Source organism: Xenopus laevis, chromosome 7S, assembly GCF_017654675.1.
Source record: "Xenopus laevis strain J_2021 chromosome 7S, Xenopus_laevis_v10.1, whole genome shotgun sequence".
Taxonomy (NCBI): Eukaryota; Metazoa; Chordata; class Amphibia; order Anura; family Pipidae; genus Xenopus; species Xenopus laevis.
In genome coordinates, this window is record NC_054384.1 from 28,792,847 (window position 1) to 28,820,104 (window position 27,258).

Here is a 27,258-nt window from a genome sequence, read left to right on the forward strand (position 1 = left end):
ATCTGTAAGACATGCTACCGTAAATACATAATGGCACTGCTGTTGGCTATAAGGTTTGTATTTCCTATTCCTCATTGAGTGGCTGGTGTGGTGAGTTACAAAGGAAAAATCCAAAGGCACGCAGGACTAATTGCAACCAAGATTGCCTTGCGTGTTTAATGCGGAGTGGTGTGGTGAGTTAGCCATTCCTATTAACATACAGACTGCATCCTCTAGTCAGATGCTGAAAAGTACAAGGGGCCTGTTTACCACTTTAAGTGCATAACTACAGAAGTAGCAGGTCATGCAAAGTTTCAAGGTTAGGCAGAAATAATATAAAGTTAAGCACTAAATGGCAGTGTGTTAGGTGTTTCCTTAATTAAAGAAGGATCTAGGGGTTTTGGTAGATAACAAATTCTGGGTAGTGCCATTCTGTGGCAGAGACGTGCCACTAATCTGTTAGGGGGATGGAAGACTTAAATTATGAGGGTAGACTGTTAAGGTTGGGGTTGTTTTCTCTGGAAAAAAGGCGCTTGCGAGGGGACATGATTACACTTTACAAGTACATGATAGACAAATAGCTAGGGTTGCCACCTTTTCTGGAAAAAATACCGGCCGTCCTATATATTTATATTTTTTACCTATTAATAACATTGGGATCAGCCATCATTTTTACAGACCAGGCCATTAAAATACCGGCCAAGTGGCAACCCTACAGATAGCAGGGGACCTTTTTACCCATAAAGAGGATCAGGATTCGGACTAGAGGAAAATAACTTTCATTTGAAGCAACGTAGGTGGTTCTTGACAGTGAGGAAAGTGAGCTTGTGGAATGCACTGCTGGGTGATGTTGTGATGGCTGATTCAGTTAATGCCTTGGATGATTTCATGGACAAGCACAATATGCCACCCTTCCAACCAGGCCTAGACTGTGGATGCTGGGAAATGTCAGAGTGACTTTTTTAAGACGCTATAGACAATTATTATTTAGTGGGCTGGTGTGGGCTGCTTGGGCAATTGTTTAAAATGCCAGGGCCTATTCTGAATCCCAGTCCAGTCCTGCTTCCAGCACACATTTTCACCAGGCTGCAGGAGATGGTGCTGATTGGAGACATCGTTGGGGTGGGAAATGGGTGCATCAGTGACATATTGGACAGGGAATAGATGGGACTGTGCAGTCATGGGATGGGGAATGGGTGATTTAATGGAGGGTTGCAGAATGTATGTTTTGGAAGAGGGGATGGAGGGCTTAAAGGGGACCCGTCACCCAAACAAAATTATTCAAAATCCTATTTTATCATGTTAGTGAAGCAAAATGAACTTTAATTACACTGTATAAATTATCTGAATATTGTTTCCATCAGTCTGGGAACTCATAATTATAGTAACCAGGAAGGAGCCATTTTGTGGACACTGTTATTAAGGCAAGCCTTGTATCATCTCAGAATCTTGTTTGTGCACCAAGGGACAGGGACCCAATGTCCATCCCCATGCACTGGTTATTATAATTAAATCGTTAAGAGAGCTGGGGGAATGTGGAGAGAGCAGATGACATCTAGGAAGTGCTGAATGGAAAGTGAAAGTAATTGTTTGCCCCGCCTCTATGCCTAGGCATAGAGGCGGGGTAGGCAATATTTGATTGACAGCTATTTTTAAATGAGTTTACAACAGCTATGAATGCTTTAATAAAAAAAAGAAATTGGCTTTCATGTTTAATTTAAAAAGGACTTTTTTTATACAGATTTTTATGTCTTGGTGACAGGTCCACTTTAAAAGGCATGGTCTGGCAGTAACATAGTTTATGGAGGGGAGGAAAAGACATGTCATTTAAAATGTACTGGCAGCTACATTGCAGGTAAATGTATTATACCGACCTCAGCTCTAGCTGGTAATTTGTTGTCTACTCTGGTAAAACAGCAGCCAGGTGGCAAGCCTACTACAAGCCTACTACAAAGTTTAGGGGACTCTCAAATGATTTTGCTGTGGGACATAATAACATCTAGTTATGCCACTGTTACCATTTATTCACTTCTCAATGCTGAATGGCAAATTGTCTTGCAACAGTGCCTAACAGAGACTTTATGTCCCGTTTTTTCCTTGTTGCACAGCCAAGAAAAGGAGAGTATAATGTTAATTTGGCAAAGGTAAAATTACAGTGATGGGAGAAAGTTCTTTGATTCTTTTCCAGACTCTGTAGGAGAGCCATTAAGCCCTTTAGTATCCAGATGTAAGTGTAGTAAGTGGGAACTGTGCTCTTATACTGTTAATGGGCTCCTATACTGTTGATGGCTGCAAATCCTGAATGGAAGATATTCCTTTAATGTCAGTTATGCCGAGTCAGTACACAAGTACACGCTGCAGGGAATAAGCCACTGCAATTTAAAATAATCAGTTTAGGACTCTTTGTTATTATTTTAAAAGCTGGGTAAATTTCTGCCTTTTTGTAAGGAAATGAGTATTATGATAATAGTGGAAAATGCACTTTTAAGTAAAAGCAAATTGAATTCTAGTGATATAATGCAGCTTTATATAGTGAAGGACAGTGAGCAGCCTGGCAGAGTCAGTTCAATGGATGATAGCACATTATCTGTCGGAACTGCTTCACACTCAGGCTTGAAGTGGCTGTGAAAGACATTACATAGAGGACAGGGGCAGGAATGTCTGACACAAAAAGACAGCATGACCTTGCCAGGGGTCACCCAGCAAGAGAGTTTATGAGGGCCACTGTCCAATCCTTGAATTGCAGGGCCAATAAAAACAGACACCAACAAACATAAACCCACCGTAAATACTTTTGTAACAAATGCATTTTTACCTTCACTAGAATCTAGAATAAAGAATGTGGATTTGTATCCCAAGTCTGTGCATTGCTGGAGTATTTAGTTTTAGCCTGATCAGTGTGGCACTAAAGATATGCACCCCACGGCACAGGCCATATAAAAAGTCCTTCAGCATATGCTATAGAACATGTGCTCTTATTAAGGTGGCCATGGACGTAGAGATCCGCAATGTCGCCAACCGATATGAAGTGGGTGATATCGGGCTGTTCGACCGTGGGCCGTAGGATCGCTGGACCACATAAATGCGGCTGCGATCCAACAGCATTTTTTAACCCAATCGAGATCTGCCAGACTTTTGAACAGATAACGATTGGGGAAGCCTGTTGGATGGCCCCACGTGCTGGCCAATAAGCTGCTGACTCGGTCTGTCGGCAGCTTTTATTAGCCCGTGTATGGGGGCCTTTACTCAAAGGGCACTTGCACACTGAGCAATTTGGAGTGTTTTGTCCCTGCCCACAGAACTACAAAACACTCCAAATTGCTCAGTGTGCAAATCACCCCTCAAATGTTTTGCATTATGAAAAAGAAGTATAATTCTAAGCAACTTCCCAATATAAATCAACACTTTTAAAGTTATTTGGAAATGTTATTACATTTGAAAGTAGTACAGGTATGGGATTTGTTATCCAGACAAGGGAAGGCCAACTACCATAGACTCCATTATATGCATATACGGTAATCCAAATTCTCAAAAATTATTTCCTTTTTCTCTGTAATAATAAAACGGTACCTTGTACTTGTTCCTAGCTAAGATACAATGAATCCTTATTGGAGGCAAAACAATCCTATTGGGATTATTTAATTTTTAAATGATTTTTCGTAGACCTAAAGTATAGAGATCCAAATTACGTAAAGATCCCTTTTCTGGTAAACCACGGTTCTCAATCATTCTGGATAACTGCTACTTTGTTTTGGGAGGCAGAAGAGGTGATAATACTGACTTTTCTACGATATAGCCACTTGTTGGTTGGGAGATGCATCTACTAAAAGAGTGCCAGTGCTTGGGCTCATATACATCCCACCATTCAAGTCAATAGTAAGAGGATGGGAGGCTAGTTCAGGTGCTCTACAGTTAGCTGAAAAGAAAGCCAAATGCCACACACTATTTTTTGTTAACTGGTTTGGCTGTTTAAACTCCATTGTCCATTGTTCTGTCTGACCTGTCAAAATCCAATTGCATAGGATGTGATTTCTTCAAAGATCTAAGTAAAGGTGGCCATAGACGTAACAATTAAGATCTTTCCTGGAAAAGATATTTCCAAGAAAGATCGTTAATTTCAATACACACGTGTAGAGCTGAATCATCAGATACAATAGAGAAACAATAGAATTCTACCTGTATCTGACGTTTCAGTACCAACAATGGCTGGTGTTCTGGTGCCTTCAAAGACACCCGATTGAAATTTTCTGCCTGGGCCGATCAACGAGCCGATCAATATCCAAGCCCTCTGCCGATATTGGTCAGCTTGTCTCCCACCATACACACACAGTGAATATCGTAAGAAAATTTGTTTTGTACGATAATATCGGTGCATGTATGGTGCCAGTGTCGTAGATTTCTACGTCTGGAAGCATGTGACCTGGAAAGATCAATACAGCTGGCATGAATAGGGTTAAGCGTTGGCAATGCTCCCTCTCACATCTTGGGGCAGTGCCTACAAAAATGCGCTTTTGTATGAACATAAAATACTTTGGGTGCAGAGAGGTGGCAGGGTCCAGCCAAATACTGAATTTATGTTTGTGTATTGTATCAGATTTTCTGTGATCTGGTATTGCAACTTGTGTCCGCCCTGTGGTTTTGGACTGCCGATACCTATTTTTACGACAGCATTTATTCCGGGCCTATTGAATGGGGTCTGTTTACTCCTGGTTTCAAGTATGATTACTTTTTTGTGTGTCCACTGCAGGAAAAGGAGCCCTTGTATAAGAGCACTTAGGTTAGGGCGTTAGTTTGTTGCCCCTGCTTAATCTCCTCCTGTGCTGGCAACATAATGGTTGGAAGATACCTTTGCATTGGCATTGGTGCAAATCTCCCCTGGTATATTATTTGTGCAACTCAAGTGGCAGAAAATTCAGGAGAGGCAATTTGACACTTTTATTCATCATTTATTTAAATAGCATAGTTAAGTTAAGCAGTGCTTTACAAAGTGCTTATAACAAACAGGGATATTCCTGGATTCCTTTTATTTCATTAATTGAATGACAAAGTGTGCTGAAATAACTTTCGTGCCAGAGGCAGGAGTAGCTGGTAATGAAGAGGTTAAAGTGAGCTTGTGACATTAGTGTATATAGTGCTCCCTGATAAGCCTAGAATTCAGCACTTTCTCTGTCTCTTTATTGCATGCACAAAGGCAACAGCGCCTCTAGGAACTGGAGAACATTTTTCCCCCCTGTCTGTATTCTAATGAGAGGGCTGAGCTGGATTATCTGGGAGGTTTCCCTCTCTGGAATCTCGCCTGGCTTGTGTGTGTGTCAGACTATTTGTGTGCTAAATGAGCAAATGTGCTGCTCTTGCACAGAGAAGTAATACCCGGAGCTGCTATCCTGTTTGGTATCTTGTCCTGGGCACTTGGATTATTCCTATGCAAACAGAGAGGTAAGTGCTGTGACTTTGGCTGCACAGTTTGTGTATGGACATTTCCTGGGAAGGCAACTTTCCGTTACTCGCTTCATTCCCTACACCATGTGCCACTTACTATGCTGGAATACATGGGCATTTGCTGAAGCAGATGGCTGTTAAAGTGCTAATAACCTCACTGACGTTTCCATGTGTGGTTTGCTAGGGAATTTAGATGTTTATATTGTTCATTCTTAATGTATTTTCTGCATCAATACATATTGTGCAGTGCTGAAGACTAGTGTGACTCTTGTTGGCTTGTGGAACATGTTGTACTTTGTGGATATAAGTTTGGTGACTTTCTGAAAATCTCATAGTGCTGCAGGGGTCGGTCATGCTTTTATCTGATCCACCTCCTGTGTCCACTTGGTATAGGACTAGCACAGGGATGGGCAACCTGCTGACCTCCAGATGTTGTTTATGTACAACTCCCAGCATGATATTGACAGCCGAAGGCTCTCCAGGGGTGCTGGGGGTTGTAGTTTTACAACATTTGGAGGGATGCTCTCCCTGGGCACATCTGTCTTGTTTTGTGATATGCCTTAAACATTAGACTGATTATCTTTTTAAATGTTTTACCATTTTTTGCACTAAGTAGCCCTGGAAAGTGTTCTGTCACTAAATACATGAATTTTTCTTAAACGGCTGTGTTAACTGATTGGGAGTTCCTTTCTGTTTTATTCTGCTAGTGATCCTAGTAAAGCTCTGTTTCTTAACTTGGAGTCCCTAGATGTTGCAGAACACCCACAATGCTTTATAAAACCCATATGTTTAAGGGTAAGGCCACACTGGGTGTTTTGGGGAGATTTAGTCACCTGGCGACTAATCACCTCGTCTTTGTGGCAACCAATCTCCCCAAATGCTTTACCTCTGTCTTGCGCCGGCTTAAATGAAAAATCGCCTGCGGCATGGCACATGTGTCGCTTCGTATTCCCGAAGTTGCCTCGCAAGGAAACTTCGGGCAACTTCGGAATACAAAGTGACGTGTGTGCCATGCCGCAGGCGAGTTTTCATTTTAGACGGCGCAAGACAGAGGTAAGGCATTTGGGGAGATCGGTTGCCGCAAAGACGAGGTGATTAGTCGCCAGGCGACTAAATCTGCCCAAATCGCCCAGTGTGCCCTTACCCTATAAGATGATGGAGTTGTAGTTCAGAAATATCTAGGGAAGCCTAGGGCTTTGCAGTAATGTAAACTGTGAGCTCCAGATAAAATGACATTTAGGGGGAAAAGTTATAACATTTGCAAAGAGAACAAATTTGCAAATGAAAATTTGCATGTTGCAATGTAATATTTTTCATTAGGCTTTTATTGAATTTGCGAATCTTCATTGCGCATTGAGAACCTTTAACATCTGCTTGAAGGTGGTGTAAATTTTTGGAGCAAACAAAGAACTTGTTCATTAAGAATTTTTATTACATACGATGCAAACTATAAAATTTGCAATCACTTATCCTCCTGTCGTGTGAGGAGCAAAGTGTTCACAAAGCCAACATTTTTCATATTGCGAACATTTATTTGCATTGAGAACCCCATTAGATTTCAAGTTTTTTTTTTTTACTGTATATTTACAAAACTTAGACACAAGCAAACCCATATCATTCCCATTGGCCTCTGCAATAATCACTTAAAAGCCAAAGGCTGTTGGGGATGCTGTGAGTTGTAGTTTAATGACATCTGCCAGGGGGTGCTGTAGTCCAGCATCTGGAGAGCTGCAGGCTACTTGTGTAAACTTTAAAATGTTTCACAGATATTGTTCATAATTCCCTTTCATCCCTGCTGCAGAGGAGCTTGCAATCTAAGCTCCCTATAATGTGCATTCTCGGCTGTTACATCAGGAGGCAATAAACCTGTCTGCATATTTTTCGAGTGTGGGAGGAACCCAGAGGAATCCCACACAGGCACGGAGAAAACTCATTTTGTATGGGATGACAAATTGTCAACCCACACTGTTCCTAACCTTCCCTCTCCCAAACCTAGCCGGAAATGCCGCAATTAGTGATGGGCAAATAAATTAGACAGGAGTGAATTTTGCGTCAGAATAGTCGCATGCATAAAAATTAATGCATGTCAAAGTTATTCAGATGCCCATTGACTTTAATGCATTTGGCACATTTAGTAAGGGTCGAATTTCGAAGTTAAAAAACTTCCGAATTCGACCCTCGAATTTGATACTTCGATAGTCAAAGTATTTTTTTCGATCGAAAACGGCCTTTTGGTGGTCGAAGTACCCAAAAATTACTTTGAAATTCGAAGATTTTGAATTCGAAAATTCACTTCGACCCTTAGTAAATGGGCCCCTTATACTACCCACTTTGCTGATTGTTTCATTCATTGTTTCCATTCTGTAGTAGAAAATTAAATAAATAATTTCAAAATATATCCAATGAAGTTAAAAGTACAGATCGTCAGACATTTTGGGTTAATCATTAGCCATTTTGCTTATATAAAGGTTAGTTCACACGAGGAGATTTGAGGAGATTTTGTCGCCTGGCGACTAATCGCCTTGTCTTCTGAGCGACTATCTCCCCGAACTGCCTCATCGTGTTTTCCCATAGGCTATAATGAAAAGTCGCCTGCGCTAAAGCACACGCGGCGATGCATTTTCCATAGTTGTCCGAAGTTGACCAGTGCTCTTCTGCATTCTGCCAGTGTAGTATACCCCTTCTCCCTAGAGTTTTGTGACTGAGGTGCAGGTAGTTAAAGCTGGCCGTAGACGCAAAGATATAGTAGTACAAATCAAAGTTTTTTTAATTTTTCAGACCCTAGTAACCCAATTACTGAGACTGCAAACTGGAGAGCTGCTGAATAAAAATCTAAATAACTCAAAAAACACAAATAATAAAAAATGAAAGCCAATTACAAATAGCCTCAGAATATCCCTCTCTACAACATATTAAATATTAACTCAAAGGTCAACAACCCCTTCAAAGGCAGTCTTTTAAAATTGATACAATAGTTTGCTAATATTACACAGATGTTGCTGAGAAATGTATCAACTAATTGTATCAACTAAATGTAGTAAATTGTAACAGTTCAGAATCCTGGATCACTGAGCTGCCAGACCGAGACACCAGAAATATGAACATTAAACTAAACATTTGGAAAAAGGGTAAAAAAAAAGTGTTTGGAAGGTGAACAACCTCTTTAAAGGGCAATTTCACCTTCATTAGCAAAACTGTTATAACTAGTGATGGGCGAATTTATTCGCCAGGCGCAAATTTGCAGTGAATTTCTGTGTTTCGCCGGTGGCTAATAAATTTGCGAATTTGCCGCAAAAACTCACCTGCAAAAATTTGCTGGCGTAAAAAAAACGTTGATGCCTGATGGAATTGACGCCGGCGACAATTTAGAATCAAGTTCGTTCCATTGAAAATATTACTTAAATATTGATTCATGAGAAAATGTATATTGTTATATTTAACAAACAACTATTTCTTATGTAACCTTATCAAAAATAAATAAGTGAATGAAAAGCATGAAATAGGAGGATGATTTAGTCAAGCTGTTTGTTGATAGTGTCTACTGATTACCAGCTAAAGGTCTACTGGTATCCCGATCTACCTTTTGGGCACCCATGGCCTAGAGCAGGGGTGCCCAAACTTTTTGCAACGAGGGCCAGATTTGGTGAGGTGAAAATGTGTGGGGGCCGACCATTCAGCCTGACATTCTTTTAACCATTAACATTAAATTACAGGAATTGAGTAATTGTAGCAGTATTATTAAGGCACATTAGTGAAATGATCTGCAACTTGGTCTATACTGCTGCCTGTGTGCTGAAGGTGTTAGCAATAGATATGTACTGGCACCAGGCCCGGACTGGCAATCTGTGGGTTCTGGCAAATGCCAGAGGGGCTGCTATAAGGTGCCATAGAAAGTCAGTATTTAGTGGGCTGGTGGGGGCTGTTTGGGCCTCTGTGTGGACTGATTGGGCCTCTGTGTACCTGAAATGCCAGGGCCTATTTTAATTCTCAGTCCGGACCTGACTGGCACATATGACGCCATACTTCTTTAGTTTACTGTACTGGCACGTCAGTACGTCTATTGGCACCTTCAGCCCTAAAGAAGTATGCGAAAACAGATCGTCACTACGTGCCAATAGTGTCTATTACTAACACCTTCAGCACACAGGCAGCAGTATAGACCAAGTGGCAGATCATTTCACTAATGTGCCTTAATATTACTGCTATGGGATTCCTGATCGCACTGTGCTGGGGGGCCTCATTATTATTAATTTCATGATGGAGGCTGAGGGCCGGTGTAAATTTGAAAATGGGCCACAATTGGCCCCCGGGCCGCACTTTGGACATGCCTGGCCTATAGAAACCTTATGTTTGAGAGATGGGATTGGAGAAAGTGCCCAATAAAGTGTAGCAAGCATTCTGCCATATTCATTTGATATTCTGGCCAAAGAGACATAGGGGCAAATTCACTACGTGCCGAAGCGCCGAGCGCTAGCGTTAATTCGCTAGCGTTTGGCATTTTCGTTACTGCGCAAATTCACTAACGAACGCTGGCGTAGTTGCGCTAGTGTTACTTCGCACCCTTACGCCTGGCGAATTTCCGCTAGCGACGTAACTACGCAAATTCACTAACTTGCGCAGTGTACTGAACGCTACCTTTTACGCTAGACTTCCTTCGCCACCTCAGACCTGGCGAAGCGCAATAGAGTAGATAGGGATTGTTTCAAAAAAAGTCTAAATTTTTTCTAAGTCCCAAAAAACGCTGGCGTGTTTTCTACATTATGGGTGATAGGCTGAAAAAGATCGAAAACATTTTTGGGGCTCCCCTCCTTCCCCCCTACATTTCCTGACTCATGGCAACTTACCTAGACAGTGGGCACATGTGTAGGGCAAAATAAAATTTGTATTTGATGATTTGAAGGTTTTCTAGGCATTTGTAATGCTGATACGTATTCCTCCATTGAAATTTGAATTTGGCACCGTATGCAAATTAGCCTTCGCTAGCGTAACTTCGCTTTACATAGCGAATCAACGCTAGCCCAACTTCGCAACCTTACGCTACCCCTGAGCGCAACTTCGGATTTTAGTGAATTTGCGGAGTGCTGGCGAAACTACGCCTGGCGAAGTGCGGCGAAGTTGCGCCTGGCGCAACTTCGAATCTTAGTGAATTTGCCCCATATATTTTAATGAGTCCAATAATAAAAACAAATTTAAATACAGAAAAATAAGGCTGCCAGTGTACAATAACCTGTTACTGAAGATGTGAATGTAAACCCTACATAGAAGGTATATATTTCCCTTTACTAACTGAACTGCAATTACTCCCTATAGTGTCAAATAGTATTGGTTGTACTGGAATCAGGGTTTGGCACGAGATCTCCTTCTCCAGACGTAGCTTTCCCATAAAAAGCTGTGCAACTCTCAGAACCTTATTAGGCTCAGTGTTGGGAATGTTCTTGTGTAATCAGAGAACATGTGTAAGTGAATGATGTGTTTATGATTACAGCACGAGAGCAGACCCTGCTTGATGTGTTTCAGGGGGTGCCGTGTTAGTCACAGAGGTCTACCAAACACTGGGCCTTCTCTGCGTTCATTAGTACAAGGGCAGTGGGGTAGGGGGGCAGTATAGCAGATGTTTAAAATCCATAGCTGCTTATGTTTTTACATCTGGATTGGTGAAGACATATGACAAAAGTAAAAACGTTTTTCCTAAATTTATATAGGGCTGACATAATCCATAGCATTTTACAGATTTTATTAATCCCTGCCCCAGTGGAGCTAACAATCTAAGGTCCCTAACGCATACACATTATGGTCAGTTTTATCAGGAGCCAATTCACCGTTCTCTATGTCCATACAAGGAGACTTCTATGGCCAGTTTTGTATTGAAAATGCAGAATTCTTTTCTGCCCACCAATGAAAATTTTCCATCAGGGATAATAATTCTGGTCTAATCCGCCCCTGAGTGCCTATACATGCACAACACATAGGCCTATGATAAGTATGCGAGGCCTGAGTGAAAAAGACAAAACCAAATGCTGTAAGAGGGATCTGGATGTTGCAGGCCCATATGGATCTATTTGTTGGTGATCTTTTTATTTGCATGTATTACCTAGTTGTGCTGATCCACTTGGTCAGCCAAAGGGAAAATGAGTGGATCACGTGAAAAGTTGAAGAGAGTTGTTGCCAGGATCGGACTAGGCTGGCAGGACATCGGGAAAAAACCTGATTGCCCTCCCAAAAAAATAATATGTAGCATTGTATGCCGATGTTCACGCATGCGGGTAGGGGCCCTGGAAGTTTGGATCCTGGTGGACCCCAATGCCCAACCCTGGTTGTTGCCTCTCTTACTTCAAGATTAGCCAGCAACCTTCCATAAGTAGTCATTGGAGATGTAATTTATATTTTACCATAACTGTTTGGACATACTGCTCCATGTACAACCAGAACACCTCCTTTACATGAACGTGTAGGGGATATAAGAATAAAAATTAGCATTTTGCAATATAATATTCTACATGATATTGTTATTTTAATTGTGCACTTTTAAGAAGTGTGTGAAGCTAGAGTAATCTTTTGGAGCAAACATAATATTGTTTAAGAATGATAATGACAAGTTTTTTTTTGTCTCATCTGATGGCAGTTTTTGCTTTATTGCTCTAAAATGTTAATATGTAAATTAGAATTGGGATTTAGTTGAATATTTGGCCTGATAAAAAGTTATAGATATGGTGCATTCCTAATATAAATACAGGTATGGGATCTGTTATCCAGAAAGCTCTGAACTACAGAAAAAGTTGTCTCTCATAGACTCCATTTTATCCAAATTTTACAAAATTGTTTCCTTTTTCTCTGTAATAATAAAACAGTACCTTTGTACTTGATCCAAACTAAGATAAAATTATCCTTATTGGAAGCAATAACGATGCACATTGCATCTTCATCCGACAGTCGTGTCAGATGCATGCAGCGACAAGGTCCAAAAATTCTATTGCTTACCTTATTTTTATCACATCCGTCTTGTTGCATCCATTTCCTCTTATCGCACTGGATCTGATGAAGACGCATCATGTAGTTCCAGCCTGCCTCACGAGGAAACTTCGGGCGACTTCGGAAAACAAATCACCGCGTGTGATCAGCGCGTTTTTCATTTTAGACAGCGCAGAGTGAGGGAAGGCATTTGGGGAGATTGGTCGCGCAATAACGAGGCAATTAGTCACCAGGCGACCAAAATGCCCAGTGTGGACTTACCCGTAGGCTACAAATGTATTGTTATTGCTACTTTTTATTTATAATCTTTCTATTCAGGCCCACTCCTATTCATATCCCAGTCTCTTAGCCAAATCAATGCATGGTTGCTAGGGTAGTTTGGGCCCTAGCTACCAGATGCAAATTGAAGAGCTGCTGAATAAAAAGCTAAACTACTCAAAAACCTTAAATAATAAAAAATGAAAACCAATTTCAAATTGTTTTAGAATATCACTTTCTACATCATACTAAAAGTGATCTCAATATTGAACAAACCCCTTTAAACTAATGCTGCTTTCAATAGCAAATATTTTTACAAAATGTTTTCTTCTTGACTGGATGTAATATATTCCCACAATTTCTGCTGTTTGGACATGGTCCCCTGGGAAACGTATGATTGGGTTTCTACTTTAGTTTTAAAAAAGGCTATTAAAAGGCTATTATATTCCTAAACTAAAGGGGTAGCTTGGAGGTCCCTTGACCAGTTAGGATGAGATTAGGTGCGTATATCTTTTTATTGTATTAGATACTCAACTGGAACATGATTCAGGATGAAAGCTTATTTATTGCCAGGGTAATTGTTATTGCTGAATGTTTTATTATTAATTGATTTATTTATTTTACAAACTATAATGTTCTTACACTGGCCATGCATGTATAGACCCACTTGTTTTGATATTTGCAAGACGTACAGATCTTTTCTCCAAATCAAGCTGATTGATTGTTTGATCCCCCATGCAAACAATGTTTTTTGTAAACTTGCCCAGTTTTTATCTGGGGGTGATATCCGGCAGATATATGCTTTGGCCAATAAGTTGGTGACTCAGTTTGGAGGTTCTGAGATGACTTTTATGGGCTTGTGCATGGTCAGCTTTAGGGAAATGGCACACCTGGATATTCGGGGAGATTTAGTCGCCCGGCGACTAATCGCCTCTTCTTTGGGACGAATAATCTCCCCGAACTGCTTCCCTCGTCTTTTTTTTTCATTTCATTGTTTTTTCTTTGAAGCAGGCGGAAGACACTGGGAAGCAGTTTGGGGAGATTAGTCGCCCCAAAGAAGAGGCGATAGTAGCCAGGCGACTAAATCTCCCCCAATCTGCCCTTGTGCCCCAAACCTTAGGACCTTAATCAAATGTTTGTTAACAATAAATCACATCCTCTTATGTAATAAACTATATCATAGAAGATACATTATAAAACTTTATTTTATTCATATTATATAAAGACATACCTGCCTTTTAAAAACCACAACAGTACTTACCATTAACTATGTATTTGTTAGGCTTTTGGGAATTAGTTCTTCACTCAGGGATGCTGTTATCAGATTAAAGGCATTAGTAAAGAGCTGAACTTTATTGCCCTTTCCTACCTTTTTAAAAGTCATTGTCCAAATGACACCACTCCCTTTGGTCTGAGCTCTGCTATTACAAAGACAAGTAACACAAGTGAAGTATTTATTTACATTTACTCATAGGAGGTGTATCTGACCAACCAACACCTACAAATAAACTATGTATTGGCAACAAATGTCCTATTTTATAATAGATAGGATTTCATGGTATAGTTGTGTAGTGAACTATGAATGGCAATTGACACTGATTATTTACCTGGTTAAGTACTTAAACCATTCTATTTTACAGAGCTCAATTGTTATTATTTATGTAATCAGGTGAACTATTGCCCAATTTCAACTGGAACGGCTACACAGCTGTTTATTTATAAGTCAACAAACAGGGTAAGGCATATGGTACGTAGGATGGTTCTGTCCACCACTGCCTTTTGATGGAGAACAGTAGCAGCAGTCCAAAATGCTTGTCCACTTGCAGCATCAGACTAGAGGGTTAGAAGACCACTGGGCCTGGTGCCTTTGGGGCCCCCTCAACCCACCTAGGGCCTCCTGCTTCATCTGTGAGGTCCACCCAGTGCTGCAACCCCCATCTTTCCTTCTCTCTCCCCTTTACATATCTTATTGCTTACGTTGTTTTCTCTTCTTGTGGCCATGATTGGTGCTAGGGGGTGGTCAGGGAGCACCATCCAGGGTTTCAGCAGGGGTGGGTCTTTGTCGGCAGGGCCTACGAGGGCGGGTCCACCGGAATTTTTCCAGTGTCCTACTGGCCCTGTCCCAACTTGTCCTCTTGTAATGTCAATCAATAAAAAATACCCTATTAGACACACATGGAGCACATAGCAGACCTCAATGTGACATTGAGCATTTGGCACACAGGACAATTTAAAAGGTGGTTATCAAACTGTGTACCATTAACCTTATACACTAGGCCAGAATCCATTCCACAATAACATTTTATACTATGGTTTATCTTGTGAAAATCTATCGGTGAGATCAAATTTGGGGAGAGAAATACTTTTCTATTAATTCAATTTCAGTTTTTTCCCTAAAGACTTAGTCACTAAGTAGAGTGTTTTCCTGTGATAAACAGTGAGATACGTTTCTCACAGAAATGATCAGGCTCTAGGGGGAAATCTTGAATTGAATTAGAAAATAAGCTTTTCTCATCCAATTGATTCTAGCTCATTCTGTATTATTCATAGGAAACTTTCATGTCTTTTCTGTATTACTAGTCCCATCACTTGCAGTTAGGTGGAATATAAAGTGAATGTTATATAAATCACACTTATAATAGCACAAACATATATGGTGTGTCTGCTTATTTCATTTTGGTGGCCAGTAATTATGCCATTTCCATGCTCATGCAGTTATAGATCACAAGAATGTCATGCAAACTGGATATTCAGCCCAGGAAACGGATATTCAGCAAAGGCTGTGTTTTAGCTTTCAGTTTAACATAAAGGGGTACAATCAATACCATCAAAGCATTATTCAAACCACAGCACACCACGTTGTATCTTTTTCTGGCATCAGTGCAGGAGATCTTAGAGAAATTCGGGACTGCGGGCTGAGCTGTCAAAATCAGGGCTGTCCCACATAAAACGGGACAGTTGGGAGATATACAGTATTACTACAGGTATTTTGATTTTGTTTTCATATTTTTCTGTTTGTGTTCTCTGGTATCAGAAGCGACAACTCTGTTGTTGTCTCATTGACAGTTTTGCAGTGATAGCAGTATTCAGGAATTCTCAGCTGACATGCACTTCTCTGGATACAGAATCATTGTAAACAATATGACAGTTTTTAAACTTAAGCTGGCCATAGATGTTGAGATTTTTAAAAGATCCGATCCTCACCGTGAGACCACGATTTTCTTGGAACGATCGTACAATCGTACGAATTGACCATCAACTAAAAAGATCAATTTGCCAGGAAAACAAAGGGGAGCTGCCTGTTTGGCCCTGCAAACATAGATAGATTGCACTGGGACCGACAAAGAATTTTTAACCTGGCCGATCAATTTCCTGACAGATGTCGGCCCAAAAATCATAAGATGTACGATCATTCGAATCTCACTAACCACACGATAATTTGAAGGATTGGTCGGACTTCGCTAAAATCGGTCGTTCGGCATAATCGTCGCATCTATGGGGAGCTTTAGAGGGGAAAAATTGCAGAGAACATCTTTATTGTATTTGGCACTCCCAGGGACTTTTTCATGCTTGTGAAAAAAGGGTCGGGTAAAAAAGGTTGGGACACCTAGTCTAAAACAAGATATACAGTACAGCCAAAGGACAGAGTCTGGAGGTTCCCACCGTTTGTTACAGAGGTGGAACAGGAACCAATCAATAGTCTTGCTTGGGTTGCATCCTTACTTTGGGTCTCACTACTGTGTAAAAGACTCTCTGCTATCCTATCCCTATTTTACAATGGCATTACCATTAGTAGTATTTGTGCTGTACAGTACAGTATTAATAGATGTTTTCTTACTCTATATAAGCCAGGGCAGGATATACAGCGGGTTAGTCCAGCAGTGCACATACAGAAGGCAGTGATGTAATGTCCTTTCTACAGTTGATCTTACACATTTCAAACATCCTGGTGCCTCCTTTCAAGTTTTCTTTTCTTAAAGGAAACATCTGTACTGTTAGTGTTTCACAGTGTGTGTGTGTGAGAGCACAGAATCCTTTATTAACATCTCAGCCAACTACTGACACCAGACTTGCTCTTGCGGTGTATGTTTGGGTTTGCCATGTGTTTGGGTGTTAAAATAAATAGTATGGATGGTTGAGATTTTACTGCAAGTTTCTTTTTGTCAGTTTTCAGTAAATTATTCATTATTTATTAGCAATTATCATTAGGTTGATGTTGAGTGGTGCCGGGGTCCTAATGTTACACTAATGGCATGGGGTGAAGGAGTAAGGAAAGAAAATTAAAAAAGTAATGTAAATGATTGTAACTATCTTCATTGTAGGAGGGTACATTTTCATTTTGGAGAGGGGGCTAACAATACAAGGTTTTCCATTGTAGAATTTATTAATTATAAATAAATATATATATAGAGAGAGAGAGAGAGACTAGCCTCTTTTTGGGAGGCCTGGCCTACCTACTGTATATCGTTATTGTTCTTCCCCTACCTAAAAGGTAGTCTCTACATTACACTTTTTTGTATTTTACACCAGGTTCTGTCTACCGACACCGTCCCTTTTGCTTCCACCTCAAAAAATGTCTCCCAGATATGCTTGAAATATTACCTGCTGCTTGTATGTTCCAGAATTTAGTTGAAATGTGGGTTCTTACCTTTAATAAGTGATGTTAAGTAGAATTTACTGAGACCTGCAAAATAATTTTAGGGCTTCCCTAAATTTTGAAGCTAAGACAATTTTTCTAAATGTATTTTGAAACTGCTCAGTCAGTGCCCCACTGAGTACTCTATACTTCTGTGGTAGTGACAGGGGCGCTGCGCCAATGAGGCAAGCTTAGAAACTCGTCTCAGGTGGTAGCGCCCCACTAGTAACCAGGGGTGGCAATAGCGCTCTCTGTGCTGTGACCTCACGGAAGGGGGCTGGGCGGGTATATAAAAGAGCAAGCATGGAGGTTGAAGTGGGGCAATAGAAGGTCGAGGGTGGGGTGGACAAAAGCTAAAGTTCAACCTGCACCACATACAGACTGAAAACATTGTGTGCAAGTCAGCCTGAACCTGCCCAACCCGCAGGTAAACCCACAGGTCTTGCAGGCTTCATGCCAGCCCGCACATCACTATTCCGTGGCCACAGCAGTTGTAAAGTCTTTCTCTATAGTTAACCCTCACCAACTTTCAAGGTTTTCTGTATTGTTGCACTGAGCTATATATCATCTCTAGATTTATATGTGTGCTTTCCATATTTCCAGAGTCTTAGGGTCAGGGCATACAGGCAGATTCGGGGAGATTAGTCGCCGGTGACAAATCTCCTCTTCTTCGGGGCGACTAATCTCCCCGAACTGCCTTCCCTGCCTTCCCACTGGCTAATATGTAAGTCGCCCAAAGTTGCCTGACGAGGAAACTTCGGGTGACTTCGGAAAACGAATTGTTCTGAGTGCCATCCCGCCAGCAATTTACATTTTAGCAGACGGGAAGGCAGAGGAGGCAGTTCGGGGAGATTAGTCGCCCTGAAGAAGAGGAGATTTGTCACCAGGTGACTAATCTCCCCGAATCTGCCTGTGTGCCCTGACCCTTACACTTTTCATTTTCCTTAAAAACTGCATTCCATTCTTGGCTGCAAGATTTTCCCATTTATTATAATACCCATACAACAGACTGGCCTACCCTGAAACTTTTGAAAGAGGTAATTCAATGTAATTTTAGTATGATGAAGATTGCAACATTCTAAGCCAATGCAATTAGTCTTTATTTTTTGAATGTTCATGGCTACAACTTTTGACTGATTTTGTTTTTATTTTGCAATGTTAATTATTCCTAAAGGGATGGCCCTGGAACATTGTCCCACACATTAACAAAACATGATCTTACCACATATGGGAAATTTCAATGAGGGATTTGGAATGTCAAACATTTCTGAAATGTATTTGCTAGTTTAGTTGATTCAAACGGTAGTGGAGATTCGGTTCCAGCGTGATGGCAGCCATTCATCTTTAATCCTATGGTATATAAACACAACATTTAAATGAAAAAAGAGCTAATGGGGCCATATTGCTTTGTGGGACACTGGAGTTTTTTGGAGGGAGGCCAATCTTACTGCTTTGTTCTGTTTTTGTTTTGTTACTTTCAATAAATAGATATTCATCATGTCAGGAGTATCTCTGGCCATGAAACTGGTCAGTTACCCTAGCCAGAGGGTGGGATTGATTTGGCCTTGTAGTCCTTAAAAATTGGAATTGGACTTGTATTCCTTAAAAATAAAAAAAAAATGAAGTTAGGAAACAAATGAGGACCATGTCTGCTAACACCTAGGGAAGTTATTTACTAAAATCCAAAGTTTTCTGATTAATAAAAAAAAGTTGACCAAACTAGAATCTATGATTTACCCTTATTTATCATTAAAAAAAACACGAAAAAATTGGATCGCCAAAAAAGGCGACTTTTTCGGATTTTCATGCAAACAATCCGAATGTTTCATGAAATCAGCAGATTATCGTACAAAACCCAGTGCAGACAATAATATAGTCAAATTGCAAATACAACCTCTGCCATTGATTTTCGGATTCTGACTTCTTGCAGCCTTGGGGTATTATAAATCTTAAAAAATTCTAGTTTGTTTTCCACTAGGAATTTGGATTTTATAGTAAATAAAAAACTCAAATTCTTTTGAGTTTTTAGCATTCAGACTTCAATAAATAACCCCCCTGATGTGCTGTACGTGTGGAAAGATTGGGGATAAAGCAGGAACAATTATATATGTATATGAAATACCTTCCATTATGAAACACGCATGTATTTCCTTTTAGAGCTGACATGTTTAGGTTGCATGATGCATTTCCCCCTTTACTGTGTATGGTTCTCGCTAAAAGAATTGTATTAATCGTGCTGCATTAAGTGGCAGTTGTTAAGCTGCTTAAACCTCCTCCTGTCAACCAGAAAGCCCCGCAACACACTGGCGTGTAATTGGACAGTGTGTAATTTAAGCTAATGTAAACAGCGGAACATTCATTCAAATTACATTAGTGCAGGAATTCGGAAAAAGAAAATACATGTATCCTTTTAGCTGGATTTTGGCCTTGCTCAGAATCTTATCTGATATGGTTGCACCAATTAAGTCAGTTGTTGAGACTACTTTGATGCAAATAATGACAACCGATGCTTACGGAAGACAGATGGGTCTTTTCACACAACTAACTGTGATTTTAAAGGGAATCTAAAAAAGAAAAAAATAATAATTGATGTAAATGTTTCAGAGCACTTTGGCAGTTTACATTCATGTTCTATTGTAAAGGAGAATTCAACCGTTTAAAAAAAATAAAAAAATAAAAAAACCTACCCCCCAGCATAGCTGCTCCCTGGGGAAATGCCCCTAACGTTATACTTGGCCCCCATCTAAAAAACAAATGCTTTATAAAGCTACAAATGTATTGTTATTTCTACTCTCCTATTCATATTCCATTCTCTTATTCAAATCAGTGCATGGTTGCTATGGTAATTTAGATCCTTGCGGTCAGATTGCTGAAACTGCAAACTGGAGAGCTGCAGAATAAAAAGCTAAATAACCTGAAAATCAAGCAAAAAAATATTCTCAGAATATCACTCACTACATCATACTAAAAGTTAACTCAATGGTGAACAACCCCTTTTAATGCCTATGCAAAAAGTGCCAAGCTGAAAGTCTGATATTAAGGGGGTTATTCATCAAAGTCCGAATGCCAAAAATTCGGATTTTACGAGATTTATTAGATCCAGTGGATGGAACAAGTTAGAATCTGAAAATCCGGCATCTCTGTTCTGCCGAGGATGTATATAAGTCAGTGGCAGAGGTCCCTATCCTGTTTGAAAATAAATGCGGTCTGCGCTGGAATTAGCCTGAACATCCGACTATTTCTGGCTTTTCGGACAAAAATTTGAAAAATTCTGACTTTTGGAAAGGAAGTCTGAAAAAAATCGAGTGATTTGGGAAAAATTTGTATTTTCCCTGATCCAAAAAAATCGTGATTTTTTTTAATAATAAATAAGATCCAGTGGTGGATTCTAGTTTGGTCGGACTTTTTTCATTAAAATCAGATACGTTTGAACTTTGATAAAAAAGGAACCAAAAGTCAAACACTATCTCAAATAACACTAAAAATCCATATCCATTGCAAAACTGCTCAGAGGGCCACTCTGATTCCCTTTAAGTGTCAGTGGAACATGAAGCAAATTGTAGCTGTTAATCGCTGGGTGTTGCATTGGAGTATATGTATGTCTTTTCACATTGTCAGATCTGATTTCACGCATTATATTATTTATTAAATACAAAGCATATAAAAATAAATCTGGTAGAAATCATGCATATATTTTTCACACATCTGTTCCATTGAGTCAGATGCAGTTAAAACAATACTAACCTGTTCCTATAACTAGTATTACTAAAGGTGTAGGCCTGTGCTGAAATGTTCATGTTAGATGGATCTTCCACAATCCAGATAGTCTGTCTGAACTGACCCCTAAGATGAGAAACATTATCCAAAGTAAAATCCTAAATAAGCCAAACTGCCTGACCAAATCTTGGGCTGTGTCTGCTTGGTTTAAAAAAATGCTTTGGGTGAGAACATTATAAATATAAAATAAAAATAAATAATAAAATAAAAAGTAGTGTGTGTGGCACAATCGCATGCAACTTTCCAATTGCTTACTTACTTTAGTGTTACAGTACATTCAATTGGGCTGAGCCAGTGTATTAGTACCATGCACCAACTACAAGAACCTTTGTGCATAGCATGTAAATGACTGCAATTTTGGTATGATTTTGCACTAATTCCTATTAAAGCTGCAGATTATTAATGAGATGGTTGAAAAACAATCTTCCACCAATTTAATTACTGAAACATACCACTCAACATCCTACAATGAAGAAGTGGGGTTAAGCATTCATGTCCAGCAATGCTTAGACACTGTCAAAATGAGGTATATCCTATTTAAAGTGGTTGTGCTCATGTTGGATATCTGCGCTGCCCTCCTTCCCATATGAGCCAACTCTTTGCCAAGAATCAAACAGATCAGTTTTATTTAAAGATTTGTTCACTGGCATTGTTGCCAAATAAGCAGATCTTCCAGACAATGGACTGTGTATGCTGTGTCAACATGTTTTACTGATCCTGTGCAGAAAAAGGCACTGTAGAAGTGTATGGTATTCTGTATAAGGATCCCTCTAGCAATCTCTGACAACTCAGGGGAATCCCCTAGTACTGAAGTCCAGGCTGACCAAAGTCTACATGCTGACAGAGCACCTGTTATTATTTACAGAGCAGACAGCAATCCATTTGCAATTTCTCTAATAAGATCTAAAGTCCAACACAAACAATTCTTTTGCTGACTGATGGCATGCTGACGAAGATGTTTCTGAAACTGCCCCTGCTGACTCCCATTCACTTTTAAGCCAAAGGCCTGTCAGACCTGGTGCCAACACTTTTTGACCAGAAAATGGCCACTAGAATTAAAGTGATACTGACATGTTCCTATGACAGATAGAAATGTATCAGTATTAATTGTACTGAACAAAATCAATGCTCTTTTTAACCAAACTGTCCCAAAGCCACCCCTAGCCCAGCACCTACCACTTCTGACAATCCAACCAGGCCTTCCGATTCTGTCACTCAAGTATTAAGGGCAAATTGTATTATGTGTGGCCTTCACACAATACTGAATCAAGTTTCATGCCCAGGATGTTCACACACAGGATGTATTCAAATATTCAGCCTTATAACTCATATGTGTAGGAGCTTTTATATTTCTTTATTTTGTAGTATTGGCAACTAGAAACCCACAATAAAATATAAAGAGTTTGTTCACCTTCAAACCCTTTTTCAATTAAGCTGCCAACTTGGTACTTTGATCCTCACATGATTCTAGCCAACAGGCCAACTGTCATATATCTGTCCGAAAATCAACTAGATAGTTGAGCAGGTTTGCTTTGCCTGTCTAATCATGGACCACATCTGTATATTGACGTGGTCCTTATACCAACGGCATTACCAGCAGTTGTGGCATACGTCCCAACATTTTGGAAATAGAAAGTAGGACAAAAAGATTTGTCGCACTGAGCGTGGTGAATTTTTTGACAACGAGAAAAGATGTTGCACTGTCAGTTTCCCCAATCGACTTGCTTATCTTAAATTGTTACAATTGCTTCTTTGATTGTCTAAAATGGTTACAAATGTATTTAAGTGCACCTGGTGGCTGTTCCTGGCATTTGGCCAGCCAAAAGCCAGGTAAGTTTTAGAAACTTTGTATCTATTTCTGGCTGCTCGGTGCAGGAGTTTAAAGAGAAAGTCGGGACATTTCAGAACAATCCGGGACTACGGGTTGAGCTTTCAAAATTGGGACTGTCCCATGGAAAACGGGACAGTTGGGAGGTATGTTGTGATCTGATCATTGGCCCAAGGGCAAAGTGATCAAAACAACCAAATATTATTTGCCGCAGGGTAGGTCTGTCTGTGAAAGATATGCAAGGTCGCCAAATCGCGTGGCTCTTCACATACATTAATCGAGGCTTAAGAAAGCCATCAGAAATATCCTGACGGTTTTATGTGATTACTGACCGATTTTTCCCATCCATCACAACCAACAGCAACTTATCCGTTACACCTTGGCTGATTATTTCACTGACAGAGGTATTTACGCCTTTTGGAAACCTTTTATAGAGAAAGGGAAATGTTGGAATTTAATCTTTTTATATTCTTGGAATTAAGCAAGTGCTGGCTCCATCTGGCCTAGCTTTGAAGTATATAACATACAGCTATATAAAAAGATCATATGTTTATGATCTCCCTCCTTTGCTAGATTAAAGAGATTCTGTCATGATTTTTATTATGTAGTTTTTATTTTTAAATTACACGGTTTACACTGCAAATAATTCACTCTACAATATAAAATTTAATTCCTGAACCAGCAAGTGTTTTTTTTTTTATTTGTAATATTGGTGTGTAGGCAGCCGTCACAAGTCATTTTGCCTGGTCATGTGCTTTCAGAAAGAGCCAGCACTTTAGGATGGAACTGCTTTCTGGCAGGCTGTTGTTTCTCCTACTCAATGTAACTGAATGTGTCTCAGTGGGACCTGGATTTTACTATTGATTGCTGTTCTTATATCTACCAGGCAGCTGTTATCTTGTGTTAGGGAGCTGCGAAACACCCCCTCACCCAGTAGTTCTGCCACTGTTTGTCTTCTGTGTCCCCTTTCGAGGTCCATATCTTTCAACATTTATTACAGAATCCGAATAGTTTTGGGCACTCTTAGGTACTGGCCTAAAGCTGGACAATGACACAAAGAATTCGTTTGAATCAAAGTTTTAAGCGATTTTCGGACTGTGTGTGGATCGTCCAGACATTTTTCCTACCATGGCAATCAGTCGTTTAGTTGATAGGACAGGTTAAAATATTTCTGTATAATTTCTCTGCATGTATTGCCTACCTGATGATATCAATGGATGACTGTCACTAGTATTTATCGGACATAACTTTCATACGATTTGCTGTCACTAGCAGAACATAGTTTGATTTATTACTTTATTTCTTTATTTAATCTGAATGGTGAGTGGCAGGTTGGAAGATTTTGACGTCTGATCGTTCATCAGATACCAGGCTATATCTGTACTTCTATGGGCAGGTTAAAGTTGGCCATAGACGCAAAGATCCTATCGTACGAATCGAGGATTCGTACAATTTTCGGACCTTGTGTTAAGAGTCCCAACATTTTTCATCCGGCGGAGATCGGTCGTTTGGTCGATCAGACAGGTTTGATTTTGTCCCGACCGATCTGCCGCCGGATGAAAAATGACGGGACTCTCCTCACACGGTCCGAAAATCGTACGAATCCTCGAACGTTCAGATTACCCCCGATATAGCCATGCCCGTTAGTGGCATATCGGGGAAAGATCGGCTTGTTTGGCGATGTCGCCAAACGAGCAGATCTTTTCGTCTATGGCCACCTTTAGCCTCACCAAAGGAACAGTTTTTTTGGTGAATGTATGACATTTCCTACTTGTGCTCAGGCATCTAGAGCATCTTGCTGTTTATAGTGTCACCATGATCCAGTTTTAACAGAGTGGAATTTCTATCTTAATAATATCTTAATAATCATAATTAATCTGTAGATTATAACAATTCCATTAATTAAACCTAAACTGATACTTGAATTACAAAATGGATTCCTAAACTTCACCTGGACAGTTAGAAAACACTGAACATATTCTCTGCACTGGGTCAGTGTTGGAGTCCAGTGTGAAAATATACAGACAACAGCACACAAGCCCATTCAATAACATTGGATGTAATTTAAAGGGATACTTTCATTAAATGAAAACGTTTAAATTTCCCAAAAATAATGTCTAATAGTGTGAAACAGAAAACAGTTCTCTTTCTCAAAAACACTTTGTTTGAAAACAGTTGCAAGAGAGCACTTTAGTTTTCTTTTAACAAAGATATTATATTTGATTTATAACAAAGGGGGTAAATTATACAATGACCGCATCCATTGTAGTCATCCTAGTTGCCCTAAGGCCTGTCCCTCGTCCCATAACGTTCTTGGACTTTACTGTTATTCCACTTTCATTCTTCTGCATATTCCATAAATGTGATGCTTTGATTGCCGGATGGGTTTTTGGCTAATAAATTTGGATCAGTCCCACACAATACAAAATTCACAGACAATTACCTTGACCCTGGGGACAAATTCCACTTCTCCAGACACTGGAAAGTTCTCCAATCTGCCTGCACTTACAGTCCTGCCAATACCCTACACCCTATACTTCTGTCAAATCATTCTAATTTGCTGACATTTTTCATGTGTAGATTTTATAGTAGTATTACGCACTTCGCCTTTCTGATACAGGCAGAGAAAAGTGAGAGGGGTTTATGGTTGAGTGACCCATAACTGCAACACATTGTGTTCTCATTTGTGCCTAATGTCTGGCTTGTTGGGTAATATTTCAGCAATGATAGAGGGGCAAAATTATGCATATAAAGGGGTAAACTGGTTTACTGGAGTATTTAAAATAAAAAAAGTCTGACCATTTTTTTCTGATCGGGTAAAAAACTCGATAAAATTGACAGAAAATCTGAATTGTACATTTTTTCATTTTTTTTCCCTGAATGGCAAGATTTTTTTTTTCTGGCTTTTTCCCGAAAATGCCAGAATCTTTCGAATTGTTGATAAAATAGTGCAATTTTTGGGCTAATTCCAGCACAGACCACAGAAACTTCCAAATAGGATAGAAACCTTTCCCATTGATTTATATACAATCTCAGGTAATCTGAGATGGAGTATTTTCGGATTGGGATTCAGACTTTTTCCATACTCTGAGTTTTGGATTTTATAGTTAAAAAAACTTTTTTTGGATTCTGACTTAAATAATAAGCCCCTATCTGTTATGTGCATTACTCACACAGATTGTCCTTTATCATTAGATCCAAAACACACTGACAAAATAAATGCAATAGCTCTGCTTTGTGTATCTGCCTATTCCTGCCTGTCTTACTCCTGGGTCCTGTGTTTATAAAAATTGGAAACGTTACACGTTTGTGCGGGGAACTTAAAAGGAGCAGATGGACAAAAGATCAGAGTAACAGAGGAAGCTGGATTAAGCGTGACAGCTAGAGGATATGCACAAGAGCACAGAAACAATGGTGGAATCCGTCCCAGGGTTACTGCATAATGAATGTAGGTGATGTGTCATTTTTATTGCAGCTATGGATCAGTAATCAGCCAGTGCACTGTGCATTTCACTGCAGCATGGACATAGCAGGCAATTATATAATGTGCTTGTAGCAAGTGCAATTATAAACAGTGCCAGTTTGTTTAAAGGAGAACTAAAGCTTAAAAGAACTAAAGAAATAGGCTAGAAATGTTGTACATGATGTTTTGGGTTTCTGTACCAGCCCAAGGCAACCACAGCCCTTTAGCAGTAAAGATCTGTGTCTCCAAAGATGCCCTAGTAGCTCCCCATCTTGTTTTCTGCTGATTCACTGCACATGCTCTGTGCTGCTGCCACTTACTGAGCTTAGGGACCCACTCAAAATATACAGTACATATAGAATAGAAATATCACAATATAAGGCTGATTAGTAATTAATACAGATAATTACTACATGGCAGCAGAGAAAGCAGGGGAATTAGCACCAGCATTTAATAATCAGACCTGTAGCATCAGCTTATATTACAGACCAACCTCAATTTCTGCTGGATAATTTGTGACGACCCCTAAGCTTAGCTTCTCAACAGCTGCTCAGAGCCCACTGAGCATGTGAGTGTCGCAGACACTTTCCAAGGTGGTGACCCCCCTGTGACAAGTTTGAAGTCCTGGATCATTGCTGCTGTTGAGAAGCTGAAACTTTAGGCTGGTGCTATAAATTCAGTATATAAAATATGGCATTTTTAGCCATATTCATTTTTAGGGGTTGGTTCTCCTTTAAAGAGAACCTGCCCTCTATTTATAAGGGATCTATTTCCACTTCATTTTGCCTTATGATGAGCTCTGATGAGAGTTTCTACAGTACCACTTAACCTCTGTCCGGAATCCTCTAAACATGAAATTAATATAGACAGCAGTCAAGTTAAGCAATTGCCTTTTGAGACACTTGTTTG

At 39.9% G+C, this 27,258-nt stretch overlaps 1 protein-coding gene across 10 annotated transcripts in view; it reads left to right on the forward strand.

The window, feature by feature from the left end:
• Window positions 1–5,183: 5,183 nt before the first annotated feature.
• Window positions 5,184–27,258, forward strand: part of LOC108705262 (sorbin and SH3 domain-containing protein 1) — a 138,741-nt gene continuing 116,666 nt past the window's right edge. For 2 of the 10 annotated variants that reach the window (XM_041571067.1, XM_041571069.1), the window contains exon 1: window positions 5,195–5,415. In XM_041571067.1, the coding sequence (XP_041427001.1) occupies window positions 5,312–5,415 (104 nt within the window). In that variant the 5' untranslated portion in view covers window positions 5,195–5,311. Of the gene's footprint in view, window positions 5,416–27,258 lie in introns of all 10 variants that reach the window. The other 8 variants (XM_041571070.1, XM_041571071.1, XM_041571065.1 and 5 more) reach the window with 7 other exon arrangements.